The 19,924-nt window shown below is 43.1% G+C and overlaps 1 protein-coding gene across 1 annotated transcript in view; it reads right to left on the bottom strand.

Moving 5' to 3' along the window:
* The window catches only part of LOC134601858 (uncharacterized), a 48,874-nt gene that overhangs the window by 10,271 nt on the left and 18,679 nt on the right, over positions 1-19,924 (bottom strand). The window contains exons 7-16 of the mRNA XM_063446360.1: positions 16,949-17,052; positions 16,169-16,269; positions 15,231-15,368; positions 14,074-14,196; positions 12,009-12,939; positions 11,646-11,918; positions 11,016-11,083; positions 9,562-9,694; positions 8,996-9,094; positions 466-565 (exon numbers count right to left, since the gene is read on the bottom strand). Coding sequence (XP_063302430.1) covers positions 466-565; positions 8,996-9,094; positions 9,562-9,694; positions 11,016-11,083; positions 11,646-11,918; positions 12,009-12,939; positions 14,074-14,196; positions 15,231-15,368; positions 16,169-16,269; positions 16,949-17,052 — 2,070 coding nt within the window. The remainder of the gene's footprint in view (positions 1-465; positions 566-8,995; positions 9,095-9,561; positions 9,695-11,015; positions 11,084-11,645; positions 11,919-12,008; positions 12,940-14,073; positions 14,197-15,230; positions 15,369-16,168; positions 16,270-16,948; positions 17,053-19,924) is intronic.

Below are 19,924 nucleotides of genomic sequence, written 5' to 3'. Positions count from 1 at the left end.
TGCCACACAACGGCTCTGTGATGATCCACAGGCCCCAACTCCCCCAGGGGCCGGTGGGGTTATCCCGATCCCCACTTGAGGGAGCCGCAGCTACACAGACCACCCCTAACTGAACTTACCCAGCAGCCAGGTCCAGAATCAACCAACCTAACAATATTTATTATTCAGATTTTTCCACATATTGTATTTTGATTCTGTATTCCTCGTGTAACTTGCTATCATCTCAAATAAAAGAGAGATTTCAAAAAATAAAATAAGCCTTTTTTGCACATTAATGACAGTTTTTATTGTAAAATTAGTGGTGTGTAAATGTGCAGGATACTAATGCCTTCGTAGCGTAAGCACTGCAGCTAGTGTAAAGCTGTGCTAAAAACATATATTAGGAAATTATTTTCCTAATATATTCCTGTATTTGTATTTATGAATATATACAGTATATTCATTTGGAAGAAATGATAACCATACCTGTCCATTGCTGCCACCTTGTGGATAGTTTTTTTAAAGCCGTTTTGGACACTTTCATCGATCATTGCTTCTGTGTTCCTTTGTAGCAAACTGAACAATACTGTTGGAGACAAATTAATACAGTCACATTAGGGGGAAAAATTCTATTGGAAAGTGATTCAAAGCATTCAATCTTTTTACTGAGAATATTTTTCATGGTAGATAGTCTTGCATACAATCTGTAAATGGAATCCACTTCAACAAAAAGAGTCATACATAGGACATGGCTAACATTCCGAAGCACAACTTAAAGTTTGATAAAAAAAAAAAAAACTCCCTAGTGCCAGTTTCTCTATAAAACCCTGTAATTTCTATTTTCCAAGTTTTTTTCCCTGCATTTGGTAGTTTGATCTACTGAACACCGACCAACCCGTGACTCATTAACTTCAAAGTAATCACAAAGTTAAATACTATCTCTGGGTGGCCACCGTTCATATAACCGAACAACACATGCACTTGGCAAATGGTGGCCATCTTGTCGCCTGAAAGCAGGGAGCGGTACTTGGTCGTCGAGTGTCTGGAACTCCAAGCCGGACACTCTAACCCGCGAACACTGGTAACTTTGTACCAACGCCTGATTCAAGACAAGCCAGGAAAGCACTATTTGGTCAAAAGGTACGCACAAACTAGATGAACAATCGCTACCTATGAGCCAGGGGAACTGTTCGGTATTTCTTTTGTTTTGGGACTCCCGAAAGTGACCGACCGCTACTACTTTTCTTCTGGAACTATTTTGTGCAGACGCCACGTGTACAGTCAGTCGAAACTTTACCCCGGTGGTGATCTGGCTGTATTCGTGGGATCTGAGAGCTATTTGGACACCTTAGGCACTCAGATCCAGGTTATCTGGGGATAAAGAACTTGTGGAGGTCCCTAGTAATATTGTATATGTTTTGGGGTATTTTACATTTTATATTTTGTACCTGGGAAATAATTAGTTTAAGCTAGTACACTCAATTATCTCCCAGACACAGAGACGCCTTGACATGTTTTACTATGCTTGTGCTGGGGACCCCATGCTGGGGGTCTCTGTATAAAAGTGGGCCAACTGGCTATAATAAAGCATTCCAGTTGTACCCTTCATTAAGTCTCGACTGATGTTTAGGTATGTGAACGAAAAAACGCTTGATTTTTCCCACGACCTGCTTTGAATTTCGGGAGAGTACGAACTAGCGTACTATACGAATGGGCTATAATCACACAACCTTCTAGGAGTTCGGGAGAGTGATAACAAACGTACTATAATAAGTACAAGGGGTTTGTTACAATTAGAATCTGTTGAACTGTATTTATTTATGAATAAAATACTTTGTAGTCTTGTACAGTTATTTAATGCCCAAACCGAAATTCAATAAATAATACTAAAAAAGTGTACAAATATACAAAATAAACACACATACTATAAAATAAAAACAATCTATTTAATAAAAACGCATCCAGACAGTCCAGACTTATTCACTAAAGTTAGAATTCAAAATTAATTTCACATTGAAGGGCAAAGTAGCCAAACTGGAAACATAGCTAACTTAGAGAATGTTGGGGGGGCGGGGCCGGGCCGCCGAGCTGAGCGGTCGCAGGACAGCTCGGCTCCTGCAGAATGATCCACAATTAGCCTACAAACTGAGAATTTTGGGGAGAAATACCCGAGACCTACTGCGACCCTCAACGGAATCGGGCTGCCCGAGCTGAGGAGAGGCTTGCCCTCGGGGTTTTAGTCCCTCGGAGGATGGGGCCTGCTGTAACCGGCGGGACCTATGCTGGCGGTGAGTGGAGCGGACGGCCGCCGCAACGCTATCCCGCCCGACGGAGCCTGACACGAAACGATGGCCTGCGGTCCCGGCCCTGTTTCCCCCCCCCACTGGACCGGGGGGGTGATCCCGGTCCAAACCAAACAAAACTAATCTAAACTACACTACCCTGAACCAGGCCGTACAGCTCCCCATGCAACTGCCGACAAGTAGCCCGGGACCCGCTCACAAAATGGCGGCGTCCAGGTGCATGGAACAGAAAACCTCGACCACTGGCACACGGACAGCCATTACCCACTCACTCCTGTACTAGGGGCTATAATAAGCAAAGACACACACAGCGGGGAATACCTCTGGATCCCGATACGGACCAACTGCCACCCAGATGGACATAGCAATCGGGAGGCCCGCTCACTCTTCATCTGAGCCGGGCGCTCACATTGGGGAATCCCCCCCACAGCCGGCCATACACCCAGGGAGAAGCCTGGAATATGGTGGAACCCTGGGCCCACGGACCTGATGATGGGTCCAATGGCGAAGGGCGCGAGCACCCACACAGGCCTCAGGCCGAAGACAAGCGGCCCTCGAAAGCTGAGGCGCCATTACAGGGAGCATGGCACAGCACCACCCGCCCACAGAGACCGCCAGAGGAACCGAGCGCAACAGCACCAGACCCCAGCAACGACCGACCTTGGGGCAAGACGGAGCACAGCAGCCTAGAGCCGGGAAGCCCCTCACACCATCACCCGTACTGCGGCAAGGACTATTTTCTACCCACACACTGGTCTGCCGAAAAACGAAAGGGATGAACTGCTACAGCTCGCTACCAACCATATCTCCCTACTTACTGCGGTTGCCGGACAGACTGCAAGGCTCTCATAAGCATGCTTGTCTCAAACTGGACTGTAACATTACTGTCTTAATTTTAACCTATCCCCCGCTACCTAGCATATATAGCTCCTGCTTAATGGTTCGGAGTACGTAATGTCAGCTAATTACATATGGTCAAACCTGCAAACCACACATACATGATCCGATAGGCATGCGGTAATAAGCTACTACCCTATCATATTTCTAACGCATTAGCCTTGAATTTCTGACATGTTATCGTTTTAACCTATGTGATGTTTTTGCTTATGGTTTTTCACACTAATATCCTAACTGCTTAGGCCTCACCTATTGTTCACTAACTATGTGCATAAGCCTTGTATACCCTCTTACAGTCTAACAGAACACCACACATACTAAAGCGAGAGATAACCCGTCACACACATACTAAAGCGAGAGATAACCTGTCACACACATACTAAAACGAGAGATAACCTGTCACACACATACTAAAGCGAGAGATAACCTGTCACACACACACTAAAGCGAGAGGTAACCTGTCACACACTGTAACGGAGCTCCGTGTACTCCGACCGAGTACCCTCCGTTGATGGATGCTCCTAGCGCTCTCAGAGGACTCCAAGCACTGCAGACGACACCACAACCACCGCAGACTCCACAACCGCCGTAGCTTCACTGGAGCTGCGCCGTCTTCCTTCCACCCTGGATCGGCTTCTGTCCTCCAGGACCGTGTGGGGAAGACCTCTCCTCCAGGAGAGCGTATCTGGAACAAGCTCTTAAAAGAGCTAAGTGATTAAGAGCTCAGGGGAATATGCAGAGCATAGCAATCCCCAGTGTGATATAGCAGTTCCCTCCAATAACGAGACACGGCTACGTATTGAGGGTCAGAAGAGGTCTGAGGTCTGGAACACCCAGCCTGGCTTTTATTGAGGTTACATGCAAATAGGACACTCCCAGGGGGAGGCATAAAATCACCAATCACACATCTGGTGCAGCCCACACATTCCCTCCCCTCAGATAAACAGTTAAACCAATTATTACATACAATAAAAATACAGTTTTTACACACACACTGTAACTTTAAAACCATACATCCAATTTCAATAAAAGTTGCATATTCAGACTCAGCATACATCAAACATAAACACTTCCAAAAATCAGCCAAATCCCTCCAGTGGATCAAAAGTTAGCTGGAAGTCCTTTATGACCGACCGCAAGCACAATTTCCTGCCCAAAACAGTTCCATAGATTTGGGCTGTGCGGTCGGTCAATTTCATGCGAAAAAACGACTAAGTCCCATTTCGAACGGGACTTAGTCTCTGGAGCTGCAAGTTCCGTATGGGAGAAGGTAAGGGTCAGCGGTGTTCGGCAAAATGTGTAGCCGATTTCAGTTCCACAGAATCTTTAGCATACACCGCTGACCGCATTCGAGGAAACCAAGATGGCCGCCGCCACGTGCAATTGACCGGCAGTAACCTCACAGCCTGGGAGGTAAATTGCCTGCACACTTTAGCTTCTGGGTGGTCTGCCTGTGTGGTACTTGGTTCAGTAAGCCCTATTTACTGAACCAAGTGGGGGAAAGCCAGGGGCAAGTTATTTTACCGGTCTGGGGACATAGTCTTAAAGGGGCATTGTTCAGTAAAGTCACAATATGTCCCCAGACGGTTCTTAAAGGGCCATACACACCCATAAATGTTAATAAGTTTTCAGGGGCCCAATCTTTCAGGGGCCATAGTCATGAGGCAGGAGGCTGGCAAACATGCTTCTCCACAATCCAGGGAAGCAGGGCAATTTCTCATTTAAAGGGCCAGTTACAAATAGCGATTTGTAACACATCTCCCCTTTGGGGGGAAGACTAACCAGGCACCTGACCTTCTGTCGGTCAGTGCCTCCGTTAGTCGATCCACCAACCCACAATAAACAGATGTCCGAGTAGCCCCCCCACAACATCAAAGTACAGGAACAGCCCACCCACAACACACAGTCACTGCACCTGGGTATTTGGCTGTGGTAATGAGGCCACATGCCAAGGGTACTTGAAGGGCAGAGGCCAACTGCACTCTGCCCAGATGCCAGCTCTTCTGCTGGGGTAGCCTGCAGGACATCAGGCTCTGGACCAGGGACAAAGGTAGGGCAGAGGCCGACTGCACTCTGCCCAGCTGCCAGCTCTTCTGCTGGGGTAGCCTGCAGGACATCAGGCTCTGGACCAGGGAAAAAGGTAGGGCAGAGGCCGACTGCACTCTGCCCAGCTGCCAGCTCTTCTGCTGGGGTAGCCTGCAGGACATCAGGCTCTGGACCAGGGACAAAGGTAGGGCAGAGGCCGACTGCACTCTGCCCAGCTGCCAGCTCTTCTGCTGGGGTAGCCTGCAGGACATCAGGCTCTGGACCAGGCACAAAGGTAGGGCAGAGGCCGACTGCACTCTGCCCAGCTGCCAGCTCTTCGGCTGGGGTAGCCTGCGGGACATCCGGCTCTGGACCAGGGACAAAGGTAGGGCAGAGGCCGACTGCACTCTGCCCAGCTGCCAGCTCGTCTGCTGGGATGCTTGGGACATAGTCCGGCTCAGTAGCCAAGGGAACATGGACGTCAGTAGGGGTTAACATTGCCTCTGTTAACTCTGGTGCCACGCTAGGAGTTACCTGGGGAGGGGAATTTGTACTTACCCCCTCCTCTGGGTGTCCCGGTGAGGGTAGTTGGGGATCTGGAAAGGCTGTCCAGCATCCCTGTAGGTCAGGCACAGAGACCACGGTCCCATCTGCGCCGTCTGGGGGATTGGTGTCTCCCCTTGTTAGGGTAAGCTGCCGCTGGGGAGAGGGGGTGCTGTGCTCCTTTCCCGGAAACACAGGCTGCCGCTGGAGAGGGAGACCGCCTGTCTCCACTCCCGTAACATTGTCCTGTTGCTGTAGAGAGGGACCAACTGTCTCTGCTCTCTGTAGGACACACTGCTGCTGGGGGGGAAGGTCGGCACCTTCGGCCCCCTGGGGTACACACTGCCGCTGGAGAGGGAGACCGCCTGTCTCCACTCCCTTACCATTGTCCTGTTGCTGTAGAGAGGGACCAACTGTCTCTGCTCTCTGTAGGACACACTGCTGCTGGGGGGGAAGGACGGCACCTTCGGCTCCCTGACACTCACTCTGGGGTTGGGGATCTTCCCAGTTAACATCTACGATATCCTTCCAGCTGAAGGGCTCTAGACCTGGTTCTGCTTGTCGGGTAGGTTGGGGCTGCACGGAGCTGAGCAGGTGTAGGTAGTCTTGCTCCAGCTCCCACTCCCTTGTTACCAGGTGGGTCATGTCTTCTCTCACCTCTCGTTCGTCAGCCCAGACATACATGCCCATCCGGTAGTCGTAGATGTCCCAGAACCTAGACTCCTCCGTGCTGCCGAAATCAGGCTCCTCCTCCATGGCGTCCAGAAGTAGACCAGGACCATCATAATCATCCCCCTCCGGTAAGTCGTGCTCGGCTGTCCAGGGAGTAAGTCGAATGGTATGCCACCAGAGGGCCTGGTATGCGTTGTCTAGCCCGATCTCTCGCCATACCAGGGTCTCTAGTCTTGCCACCCATTCATCCAGGGGCTGCTCTCCCAATAGACACATTCGCATTGCCACACGCCTCTGTAGCCGCTGCTCATCACTGGGGAGACTCTCACCTCGCCGCCACTGGGCATCTTCCAGGGCATCATACCAGAGTTCCCTTCTGGCTACATCCCTGTAATCTGCGGCCTCCTTCTCCTCCTCATCATGGAACGCTGTCCGCAAACCAGCTGATTCCATCCTGTTGTAGTCAGGGGCGCTGCCCAATGGCTAGCGTTGCCCTCAATTGTAACTCCAAACGTTACCAGTGTCTCTGAGCTGCTTCTCCTCGCACTAGGACGCCATCCCACCGCTGCCACCAATGTAACGGAGCTCCGTGTACTCCGACCGAGTACCCTCCGTTGATGGATGCTCCTAGCGCTCTCAGAGGACTCCAAGCACTGCAGACGACACCACAACCACCGCAGACTCCACAACCGCCGTAGCTTCACTGGAGCTGCGCCGTCTTCCTTCCACCCTGGATCGGCTTCTGTCCTCCAGGACCGTGTGGGGAAGACCTCTCCTCCAGGAGAGCGTATCTGGAACAAGCTCTTAAAAGAGCTAAGTGATTAAGAGCTCAGGGGAATATGCAGAGCATAGCAATCCCCAGTGTGATATAGCAGTTCCCTCCAATAACGAGACACGGCTACGTATTGAGGGTCAGAAGAGGTCTGAGGTCTGGAACACCCAGCCTGGCTTTTATTGAGGTTACATGCAAATAGGACACTCCCAGGGGGAGGCATAAAATCACCAATCACACATCTGGTGCAGCCCACACATTCCCTCCCCTCAGATAAACAGTTAAACCAATTATTACATACAATAAAAATACAGTTTTTACACACACACTGTAACTTTAAAACCATACATCCAATTTCAATAAAAGTTGCATATTCAGACTCAGCATACATCAAACATAAACACTTCCAAAAATCAGCCAAATCCCTCCAGTGGATCAAAAGTTAGCTGGAAGTCCTTTATGACCGACCGCAAGCACAATTTCCTGCCCAAAACAGTTCCATAGATTTGGGCTGTGCGGTCGGTCAATTTCATGCGAAAAAACGACTAAGTCCCATTTCGAACGGGACTTAGTCTCTGGAGCTGCAAGTTCCGTATGGGAGAAGGTAAGGGTCAGCGGTGTTCGGCAAAATGTGTAGCCGATTTCAGTTCCACAGAATCTTTAGCATACACCGCTGACCGCATTCGAGGAAACCAAGATGGCCGCCGCCACGTGCAATTGACCGGCAGTAACCTCACAGCCTGGGAGGTAAATTGCCTGCACACTTTAGCTTCTGGGTGGTCTGCCTGTGTGGTACTTGGTTCAGTAAGCCCTATTTACTGAACCAAGTGGGGGAAAGCCAGGGGCAAGTTATTTTACCGGTCTGGGGACATAGTCTTAAAGGGGCATTGTTCAGTAAAGTCACAATATGTCCCCAGACGGTTCTTAAAGGGCCATACACACCCATAAATGTTAATAAGTTTTCAGGGGCCCAATCTTTCAGGGGCCATAGTCATGAGGCAGGAGGCTGGCAAACATGCTTCTCCACAATCCAGGGAAGCAGGGCAATTTCTCATTTAAAGGGCCAGTTACAAATAGCGATTTGTAACACACACATACTAAAGCGAGAGATCACCTGTTACACACATATTAAAGCGAGAGATCACCTGTCACACACATACTGAAGCGAGAGATCACCTGTCACACACATACTAAAGCGAGAGATCACCTGTCACACACATGCTAAAGCGAGAGATAACCTATCACTACACTGATAAGATGTCTTATAGAGTGTTTATTGCAACGATCTAACCTAACTATACTTACAAGCTATGTTTAAAGTCAACTGTTTAAGCCTGATAAAAATATAAAAAAATTGTGCTTATTACTCGTGTGCCCCACATGTTTTACGTGGGATAAGCCAGAGGACTGCTTTTGGGGCACCTCTAGCCAGCTGGTATTACATATATGCACATCAAAAATAAAGATTTACAAAAAAAAACTTAGAGAATGTTTCCATTCAGCTATTGTTACCTTAAGTTTTAAGTTCTCTTTGAATTCACAATTTAATGAATAACCCTGATAACAATACATACAATAAAATAAAAGCACATATAAGCTAAAAAAATATGATATTAAATAAAAATAAATTCTAAACTAAAAACATATTATGAAAAACAGCCATCTATTATGAAATAAAAACACATGCTATAAAATAAAACCATATTATTAAATTTTAAAAATCCATTAAAATTAAACACATACTATAATATAAAAACATATTATAAAATATAAACGCATTATAAAATAAAAAACACATTTATACCTGCAGGGACATTTTCGAGCTGTGTTAGGTTACCAGATATCCCATCTTCATTTAAATTCTGGACACCAGCATTCAAACCATCAATCAGAAAGTCATAGCCTGAACACGTGTTCAAAGCAGCAGAAAAATAATAAGGGCGTCAGATACAGAAAAACATAGAGAACAAACAATTTGAATATTGTAACGCTCTGCAAACTATAGCTTTGATTTAATATTGTTGGATAATATTTTCACATGACTTAATATTCTGGAAAAAAAAAGTTTTCATTTTGTAATTTGTTTATATTTATTTTTTTGATATATTTATATATATATTTTTTTATATATCACTTATTTTTCTATATATTTTATTATTTAACAAAAAATATTTAAAAAAGTTTAAACAAAAATATTAAATCATTTGAAAAGCTTATCCAACAATGTGAAGTCGAGGCATATTTTTGGAACATTATTATTAAACTTATAAAAACAATAATAATAAAAAGAAATTTTAGGAACATATCTATATAAATGATATTGTGGGTTTGAGTACCTACCTGCTCTAGAGCCTTTGAAAGGCCACTTACCTGCAGAGTTTAGAAGCTGCTTTATCTCCTGGATGCACATCCTTATCCTTTGTGAGACCTGGCACAGCTCGTTCTGGATATCCTCACTTGATAAATCTTCTCTCTCGGCGTGGAGAATGATTTCAGTCTGGACCTGCAGAAACACCAAACATTACATGGGATTCCAGTGTCAACATATAGTAGCTGTTAGAAGCAAATTCATTAAAAATTATCTTTTTTTTCATGTGTCATATGTGCCATCTATTTTTCATGTGCCCCCCCCCGCACCCCCACCAACCAGACCGATTCCTCTCCTGCATCTGTCATTAAAAACCAACAAAACAAAACCAACAAAGCCCTCAGTGAATACTATTCTAGTATCCTGGTTTTCCACCCGACCCTTACCGTTTGTGTCACTTTACCCCACTCCCTCTAGCATGTGAGCTTATTGAGCAGGGCCCTCAATCCCTCTGTTCCTGTGCATCCAACTTGTCTGGTTACAATTACGTGTCCATTAATTCACCCATTGTACAGCGCCACGGAGTTTGTTGGCGCTTTATAAAATATAATAATAATTACAACTGCCATGAAACTTGACAGACTTTACAATAGCAAAGCATCATGAAAGTTTCAGTACTACGACTGTGAATCTACCATGTGCTCACCCCTGGTCCAAAGACTGGGCTTCAACATAGACAGGATCAAAACTACTCCCAACAGTGTCGGGATTCTTTTTATTTAATAACATATGGGACAAGGCCAGGTTTACTGCCACCTCCTACCAAGGGACAGGAATCCTGACCTTGTGCTGTGTGATTGGTGTACGGAACATTCCAAGCACCATAACAACTACAGCATGGCTTTCTAACAGCTTCACTTTTTAGCTGGAGTCTGCTGAGCGCCATCCCCTTAGCTAAGCTCTCCTTAGCTAAACTGTGCAGCGCAGGGCCAGCTGAGGCAAATATATTCTGGCCCTCTGAGAGACTGGCAGCAGTGTAAAAAGGGAGATTGTTAAAAAAAAATGTTTGCTATGTACATTGGGTGACACCAGGGTATCCCCGGCACCATAACCACTGCAGTGCAATGTAACGGTCAGAAATTCCATGTTTAATACGTAACCCTAACTAAGATTATTAATAATGTCAAAGTATTGAACGAAGAAGAGTACGTTATAGTTTTTCCAAGAGGATCCTGAGGTTTCAATATAATGTCACTCATTTTACTGATCTCAGTAAGATGACAGACTGAGACCCTGGTGATATTCAAACCAGTAACAGCGAGATAATGTAGCTAAAGTAATAACCACTGAATGATGATTTGCATTCCTTACAACCTCCTCAGGCATATCATCAGGCATAGGGAATTTATTATTTTGCAATTTAAAAATGTTTTTGGGGGGAAATGTCCTTGTAAGGAATCAACAGGAACAGTCATATTATTGTATTCTCTTTTTACTGATTACTATATCTACAAACCATTTTATCTTCTTCGAGGGTCCCTTCATGTCCTGATGAATCCATACCTTCATCAGGTATATAAATGTCTGTAAGGAAAAAAACAGCAAGGAATACAACACTGTTATTCAATATACAAGAATTGTGTGAAATTTGTGGCTAATTAACAACTGATTGCAAATTTTACCCAATAAAAGCTGAATTATTAAAAAAAAAAAATGTTCCACTATTCAGCTGTTTTTTTCACATCAACAATTAGCCTAACAGTTACCATTCCCCTGTGAATTATCCACAATTCGTAGTTACTGAATTGCCCAAAATGTTTAAAGAGACATTAATATTTCAATTTATGTTAATTTAAGAGCACATTTAGGTAGGTGCAGGTGAGGGTGTCAGAGTAAAATAATTTGTAATTTTTAGTCTTATTTCAGCATTTTCTTTTGAATACTAAGGACTTTCTGATTTCAAATTTGAGTTGTTCTTCCTTATTTCTCTGTCATCTATCATCTGCATATTTATTCAATAATTCCGAACTTCCCACTGCAGCAATTTAAAGAACACATACATTCTAACATGCTTATATACAAAGGGTATAACGTGATACATACCATTCCCTGATAAACAAGAGACAAACTCGACATATATACTCACTTGCTACAACTGGTGATGCAGTAGGTCGAGCATCATTTTCAACACCACAATGTGATTTGACAGACTGGGTATCATTTAAAGGAGCAGGAGGTATTGCATCAGGGTGAGCGCTATTGTCAGACATGGAATCTGGTACAATGCTTCTTGCATTCTCGTTCTCCATATTGAATGATGTAATAAGTCGGTTTGTTGTGTCAGGTCCTGGCGGTGACGTAACTGGGTAGTCATTCATGTCATTGTCAGAACGTAATGTATATAAAGGGATTATCTTGTCTGTGCCAGAGAATGACTCATTAGTATTGGGATCACTGTGAATAAGTGGTGAAGTAGAATTCATGTTTCTGACTGATACAGGACTATTACCTTCGTCAGTCACACTTATAAATGCAAGATCTCCATTAATTTTAAATAAATCAGGAACTGATGTCATTAGGCCCGAGTATCCTTCATTCATGGGATATGTTGTGTTAAAGTTATTTTTATCTGGAATAAGTGAAATATCTGAATTGACACTTTGATCAGGCGGGTGAGGTATCTTCACTTGAGAAACAGGAAGTGATAAAGGAAGCACGGCCATTTTGTCAGACGCAGGAAGTGATGCAGGAATGGGGGTACTCATGTCTGTCACAGGATGGGATGTAATAATACTCATCTCATTAGGCTCAGGCAATGGTGGATGATTATGGGCCTCGTCTGGATATGATGTGGCAGCTTGATCTGTCTTTTCACATTCAGAATGCAATAAAAGCGTATCTCTACCATCCTCGAGCACAGATATTGGTGCAATGTTTACAAGTTCCTGCTCAGTAGCTGTAGGAGTTATGAAGTTTTGTGGTGTTCCTTCAGGATCAGTAAATGGTGTAATAGGGCATATTTCGATATCCTCAATATTGTCTGGACCTTCACCAGGAAATGATGTAACAGAGGAATAACTGGCACGAGACATAGAATGTGATCTTGTAGTATGGAGGATCTCCTCAGCTGAAGGTTGTGATGTGATTAGCAGTTGGCTGTCCTCAGATACACGTATTGATGTAATAGCCAACTTGTTCTTCCCAGATAGGGGGTGTAATGTAATTACAATGTTGCTTCCTTTTTCTAAAATAAGTGATGTAAGGATAGATGTATCCTCAGACTGATCAGGTGTTAATCTAGTGTTCTCTTCATACACAGGGATTGAAGTCAAAATGTGTTCACTCTCCTCAGTGTATGATACAATATGCACATCACTACGGCTGGGGTCTACAGGAACCCGGCCATCGTCTAGAACGTCTCCGTGTTCAGAAATGGTTTCCTGCCAAATGGCAAAACATAAACACATGGTGATTGAATTACTAAACAGGAAGGGACCCATGTCAGCAGGCGTAAGCAAGAGATGACAAGTGTGTCAACATACTGTACATGGAATGGGAGGCCCATAGAATTCTACTAGAAATATACCATGGACAATGTTACAAGGGAGCACAATGTCTGGAATCATGGTGGGAATCATGGTGGGAATCATGGTGGGAATCATGGTGGGACAATGGACATAAACCTAATAATGGCAGAGATTATAAAAGAATAGATATAAAGAGCATGTGATTTTAAGAATCTGCAGAGAATATAAGTGCGACATATGTGACAAGAAGAACAGTTGAAAGCACAAAAGCTAATAATATGGCATGAGGCCCTCATTCAACATGGTATACCAATAAAGGGCTTATGAATTGGTTGACAGGTGGGAGAAAAAAAACTATTTTAAAATAGGTGTACCCTCAATGTACAGATTTCCTAGCAGAACTGCAATATATATACATGGAATGCTCTTTAATGAATCTGCTGCCCTATCGTAATATCTGTCCTAGAGTATTAAGTTTGGTGAGCATCGCTGTACAAATATGGGACGCTAGACCATATCTGATATATGATTTTGAAAGTCTGCTGTTACAATGCGTTGTACATCTTTTCGTGTACTATCTCTAAAGATCAATAATAAAACACACACACAAAAAAAGTTAAGATGCAACAAACAGAGTTATTCACTAAAGTGAGAATTCTTGGGAATTCAAAGTGAATTTCAGATTTAAGGCCAAAATTCCCTTAAATCTGAAAACAGAATTAACCTAAAATTTGAAATTCACTTTTAATTTCCAGCAATTTTCTCTTTTGCAAATAGAGCAGAGAACAAACCAGCTGATTGCAAGAACACAAGTCCAAGGATTCTGCATTAGATGGCGAGGGATGAAAAAATAAATGTCACAAAGGATAGTGATACTGAGGGAGAATAAATGAAATAATCACAGTATTGCGTTTAAGAAGAATACAATCTACTGAATTGAATTATTCTCTTTACTGAACGAATTTCTTGGAGCGATCAACATATTGAATGACCTATCTCTCTGAGAGAAGGGACCTCTTACTGTGTGGACCTTCGTCTTTTACTTACTGAAGAATATGGCTTAACATTCCATGGAGGACATTTCTCCGTTTCTTGTACTATATTTTCCTCTTCATTTGGAACAGAAAACTCAGTTTTGTCACATCTAAATGTAGAATCAAGGTCTTCCCACTACAAACAACAAAAGACATGACACTAAAAGAAAGAAACATAATTCTAGCCTTCAGTGTCCTGTATGAAACTTAGTAGTGGTTCTCACTAATGTGTCCATCTGACCATTAGCAAGTATCCCCAATCATTATCCCTAGTAGTCCACCTCTCCCTAATATCACTGCCTAGCTTACTTACCCAATCACTTTCACCTAGCCCACCTCCCCAATAATCTCTTCCTAGCCACTTCCCCAATAAATCTTCCTAGCCCTCCTCTCTTTATTATCACTGCCCAACTTTCTTCCCCAATCACCTTTTTCCTAGCCCACCTCCCCAAATCATCTCTCCTATCCCACCTCCGCAATTATCACTCCATAGCCCACTAGCTTAATCACCTTTTCTTAGCCCACCTCCCGAATAATCTCTCTCTAGCCAACCTCCACAATAATCTCTCCCTAGCCCATCTCCTGAATAATCTCTCTCTAGCCTACCTCCCCAATTATCTCTCCCTACCCCAATTTCCCAATAATCTCTCAAGCCCTCCTCCCCAATTAACTCTCCTCATCCCACCTTCCCAATAAACTCTGTATAGCTCACCTCCCCAATTATCTCTCAATATCCCACCTTCTCAATAATATCTCTCTAGCCCACCTTCACAATTATAACTCTCTATCCCACCCCCCAATAATCTCTCTCTTGCCCACCTCCCCAATTATCTCTCCCTATCCTATGTTCCCAATTATAACTCTCTAGCCCACTTTCCCAATCATCTTTCCCTAACTCACCTCCCGAAAAATCTCTCTCTAGTCCACCACCCCTTATCTCTTCCTAGCCCACTTCTCTAATAAGACCTCTCTAGCCCACCTACCATTATCTCTCCCGAGCCCACCTCTCCAATTATCACTCTTTAACCCACTTCAATCATCTCTACTTAAATCCCCCAATTATCTCAGTTGCCTATTACAGTTGTTGTAGTGAGTATTGTGTATCATAGTAAAGTAAATCAGTAAGGGTGATAAAATGTGCAAGTAACTTAGGGATATGATTTCACACACCTGGGTAGATATATCGCTGGACTGTTTTCCTGAAACCTGATTCTCTAGCTCTTCCAGACGTTGTGCCTGCATCCTTATTTCAGCATCAAGAAGAGAGCGCTGTATTGCAGTCTCATTCTGCAGAGTTTGTAAGCTTTTCTGGGACATGGAGAGATGGGACATGGAGAAAGAGAGTCCAGAGAATCAAAACATTTACAATTGTCTATTAAGTAAGGTAAAGTAGACAATGCAAAATCCATGATCATTAATTTTTTGCTTACGTGAACTCCAAACATTGTTTTTGCCACTTTACAAGGTTTCTTTATGAACCATCAAACAGACAGACTCTCACACACTCATATTATTATTTTTTTAAATTATTTTTATTTCAGTCTACCCAGCCTCGCTAACTTTGGAAGAGCTGGTGTGGAACCTTTTCCTGGGATCCAGTGGAAATTCTTTCCCTATGGCTTAGTGTGCAGCTTGTGTAATCTAGGAATATTGATATGTCTGACAGCAATCTTCGTTCTCTACCAGCACTCCTCCCTCGTGCGCTCTTTAGTGAAGCCAGGGCCAGAGTGACATCACAACCCAGCTCCCGGGCATCACCGCAGGGAGTGCGAGGGAAAAGTGCTGGAATATTAGGAAGAGTACATCTCCCTTGCCACTTCCAATCTCGCCCAGCCAGCTTCCTCCGGGGATGTGCTGTGGTGGCCAGCCACCTCTTGGTGTACTCCTTGCTTACCGCACGCATACCACGGGTTGAAAAACTAGGATCTATACACCAAAACTGCATAATTCAGCTAAAGTTGTTTTGCTGTCTATAGTGTCCCTTTAACCTCATCTGGCGCAAAATGTAATATACATGAATATTTAACTATTTATCACAGAGAAAACATGAGTTGATATTGTGTACCATGTATAATAAACTCAAACACTGAGTTGGACAGTCCCATTACCTTAGTTGTCTCGAGCAGGCCTTTGAAGTAGTTGAGCTCAAATATTTTATTTTCGTTCTGTTTTGACAGATCTTTAGTCTGTTGGTCTTTTAATGTCAAGTCTGCATGGAACATTGATACAAGGGAGGTTAGATATAAAGCAAATTCAGCCACGAATGTTAGGTGCTGGATTCAAGGTAAGTAAAAACCTTTATTTTATAGAATTTACTGCAAAAAGAGCGGAGCGATCTTATCCATAGTTCCCAAGAGGGTATATCACACTGAAAAGGTTAAAGTAACCCTTTATTTTCGAACTACATTTATAGTAGTTTAGAGATATGTATGTAGGTTATTACTGCGAACCCTGTCAAGTACACACAGCAAAAACTGGAGTTCATAGAAAAGAGGGGCATTAGCATAGACAAGAGGCTCCAGAAGGCTATGAGCCCAAAACAGGGACTGTCCTTCTTAAACAGGGGCACTTGGGAGATATACACATTTTACACATTTACAGGTTTTTAGTTTGTTTTTTTTGCATGTAGGATATCTGTTTATTGGCAACATGAAAGTCTCTAGTAATTGGATCAGTCTCTCTTGGTGCATGTGGTGTAAGGGCACAGCTAGAAAACAAATCAATCTCAATACAAGATCTTACACATAATAGATACACCTTCCAAGTGGTAAAAGATCCCAGCTTCTCATAGTGTTTCCTATAATGGAGGCCCATAAAGCTGGTTTAGCTCTTGTAGACTACACACTCTCAGGTACCCTATGAGATATTATTAGAGTTAACCTTCTCACCTTCCTGAGCCTGTAGGAGCTGATCGGTAAGCATCACAATGTCCTCTTTGGCCTGATTCACAGCTTTCTCCAACTTCTTGCGGATCCTGCAGAGGAACGTTTGACTGAACGAGTAAATCATGCCTATATCCTGATTGTCTCTATCCCCCTTTTTTAATAACTGATATGAGGTTGAGGTCATAGGTAACATAGTACTCTATAGAAAATAGAAGTAAAAGTAGGTCTCAGCCTAGACCAGACCTAGCGTCTTGTCTGTTTCTACCACTTCCTGGGGAAAAATCTATATATTTAGGAGTGATGACATCTCTTCCTTGATTGAGTTTATAGCTGGTCAGCAGCATTGAAACTTGAACCCTTATAAAGATTACACTATCAATTTAAGGGGAACCAAAAATAATCAGGGCAATGGTTTATAGCATTTAGGAGAGTTAGATTGCTGAATGATGAGTTTCTGCTTTAGACTGATGTGGTCAAAGATCTTGGTACAGGTGAAACCGATAAAAATCAGGTGGTGGAGGGTTGCACACTTGGCATGATGAATGGTGCACAGCTGGGACTAATAAAATGTTTTACAGATCTGGGACTGTTGGTAGGTTGCTGCTCATATTGGTCTGAATTATGCAAGTTTGGAACATGTGTCTGCAGACAGTATTATACCTGGGTAGCCGACAGTGGTGCCGGTAACAGGCAGATGGGGCTTGTAGTATTAGTAAGGGTTACAGCCTTTCCAGATATGACAGATTACATGATAACTGTGACTTTAATTTCAGGAAATAATCTAACTAGATACAAATATGAGAAGGAAATATAAAGCAGCAAATAGACATATTTAGTGCAAAACAACATAATAAACAGAAACAATTTCTTCAGAAGCCAATGAAGTAAACTGCATTGCAATTGTATGTCTGTCTGTCCATCAAATCTGTCTTTCTATCTATCTATCTATCTATACTGAATACAGGCTAAATAACACGGTATGACAATTTTAATAGTTGGCTAGTGACAAGATCACGCTAGCCAGGATTACAGGAATCATTTTTACTCTCGTTTTAATTGATATTGATGTATGGTCTATAATAGGAGTTTAAGAAAATATAGTCTAATAAATTACCCAAATCATACAGATCTAAAGTCGTCTCCTATAACTGGGCCAATACCATTTATTACTAATGCGACATGCAGTTGTAAAGTGTATCCATTGAAAATGTAAATTCAAATGTTGCAAATCAAACCAGTTTCTTGTGATAATGGCAGCCCACAGTGGCTTCTTCAAAACGTCAAAACAGTCAAAATCAAACCACAGTAAATTAATACATTTAATCCTTTACTTTACTTTGTTGCAAATCAAAGGCCAAAATAGCACATACTTGTCATCTGAGGATTTCCTGTAACAGAGGAAATAGAAAGACCATCCATGATTATACATTACAGGGATGGTGACGGTTTATGATAATGTAGTAACAAAACGTTTCACATGTGTATACTTATAATGCTCCCTTATAATATTAATAAAAGTTACATACTGTTCCTTGCTCTCTTACAGCATGTATAATAGCCACATGGTGTCCCTACTGCTTCATATTATATCTAAAAGTCAAATAGTGCCCCTGGATCTCTTATAAGATGTGTAGCAATCATATAATGTCCCTGTTTTTCTTATATTATTCATTAAAGTCAAATAGTGTCCCTGGCTCTCTCATAAGACGTGTAAAAGACACATAGTGTCCCTGGCTCTTTTTCTGATAAGACATGAAAATGTCATATAATGTCCCTGGTTCTTTTATAAGACATAAATTCATATAGTGTCCCTGGTTCTCTTATAAAGCGTATAAAAGTCAGTGTCAAATAGTGTCCCTGACTCTCTTACTGACAAGACGTGTAAAAGTCACATAGTGTCCCTGGCTCTCTTACTAATAAGACGTGTAAAAGTCATATAGTGTCCCTGACTCTCTTACTGACAAGACGTGTAAAAGTCATATAGTGTCCCTGGCTCTCTTACTAATAAGACGTGTAAAAGTCACATAGTGTCCCTGACTCTCTTACTGACAAGACGTGTAAAAGTCATATAGTGTCCCTGACTCTCTTACTGACAAGACGTGTAAAAGTCATATAGTGTCCCTGGCTCTCTTACTGACAAGACGTGTAAAAGTCATATAGTGTCCCTGGCTCTCTTACTGACAAGACGTGTAAAAGTCATATAGTGTCCCTGGCTCTCTTACTGACAAGACGTGTAAAAGTCATATAGTGTCCCTGGCTCTCTTACTGACAAGACGTGTAAAAGTCATATAGTGTCCCTGACTCTCTTACTGATAAGACGTGTAAAAGTCACATAGTGTCCCTGACTCTCTTACTGACAAGATGTGTAAAAGTCACATAGTGTCCCTGGCTCTCTTACTGACAAGACGTGTAAAAGTCATATAGTGTCCCTGGCTCTCTTACTGACAAGACGTGTAAAAGTCATATAGTGTCCCTGACTCTCTTACTGACAAGACGTGTAAAAGTCATATAGTGTCCCTGGCTCTCTTACTGACAAGACGTGTAAAAGTCATATAGTGTCCCTGGCTCTCTTACTGACAAGACGTGTAAAAGTCACATAGTGTCCCTGGCTCTCTTACTGACAAGACGTGTAAAAGTCATATAGTGTCCCTGGCTCTCTTACTGACAAGACGTGTAAAAGTCATATAGTGTCCCTGACTCTCTTACTGACAAGACGTGTAAAAGTCATATAGTGTCCCTGGCTCTCTTACTGATAAGACGTGTAAAAGTCATATAGTGTCCCTGGCTCTCTTACTGACAAGACGTGTAAAAGTCATATAGTGTCCCTGGCTCTCTTACTGACAAGACGTGTAAAAGTCACATAGTGTCCCTGACTCTCTTACTGACAAGACGTGTAAAAGTCACATAGTGTCCCTGGCTCTCTTACTAATAAGATGTGTAAAAGTCACATAGTGTCCCTGGCTCTCTTACTGACAAGAC

This window comes from Pelobates fuscus, chromosome 3 (assembly GCF_036172605.1).
Source record: "Pelobates fuscus isolate aPelFus1 chromosome 3, aPelFus1.pri, whole genome shotgun sequence".
In the NCBI taxonomy this organism is placed as follows: Eukaryota; Metazoa; Chordata; class Amphibia; order Anura; family Pelobatidae; genus Pelobates; species Pelobates fuscus.
This window is presented reverse-complemented; position numbering and strand designations above follow the sequence as displayed.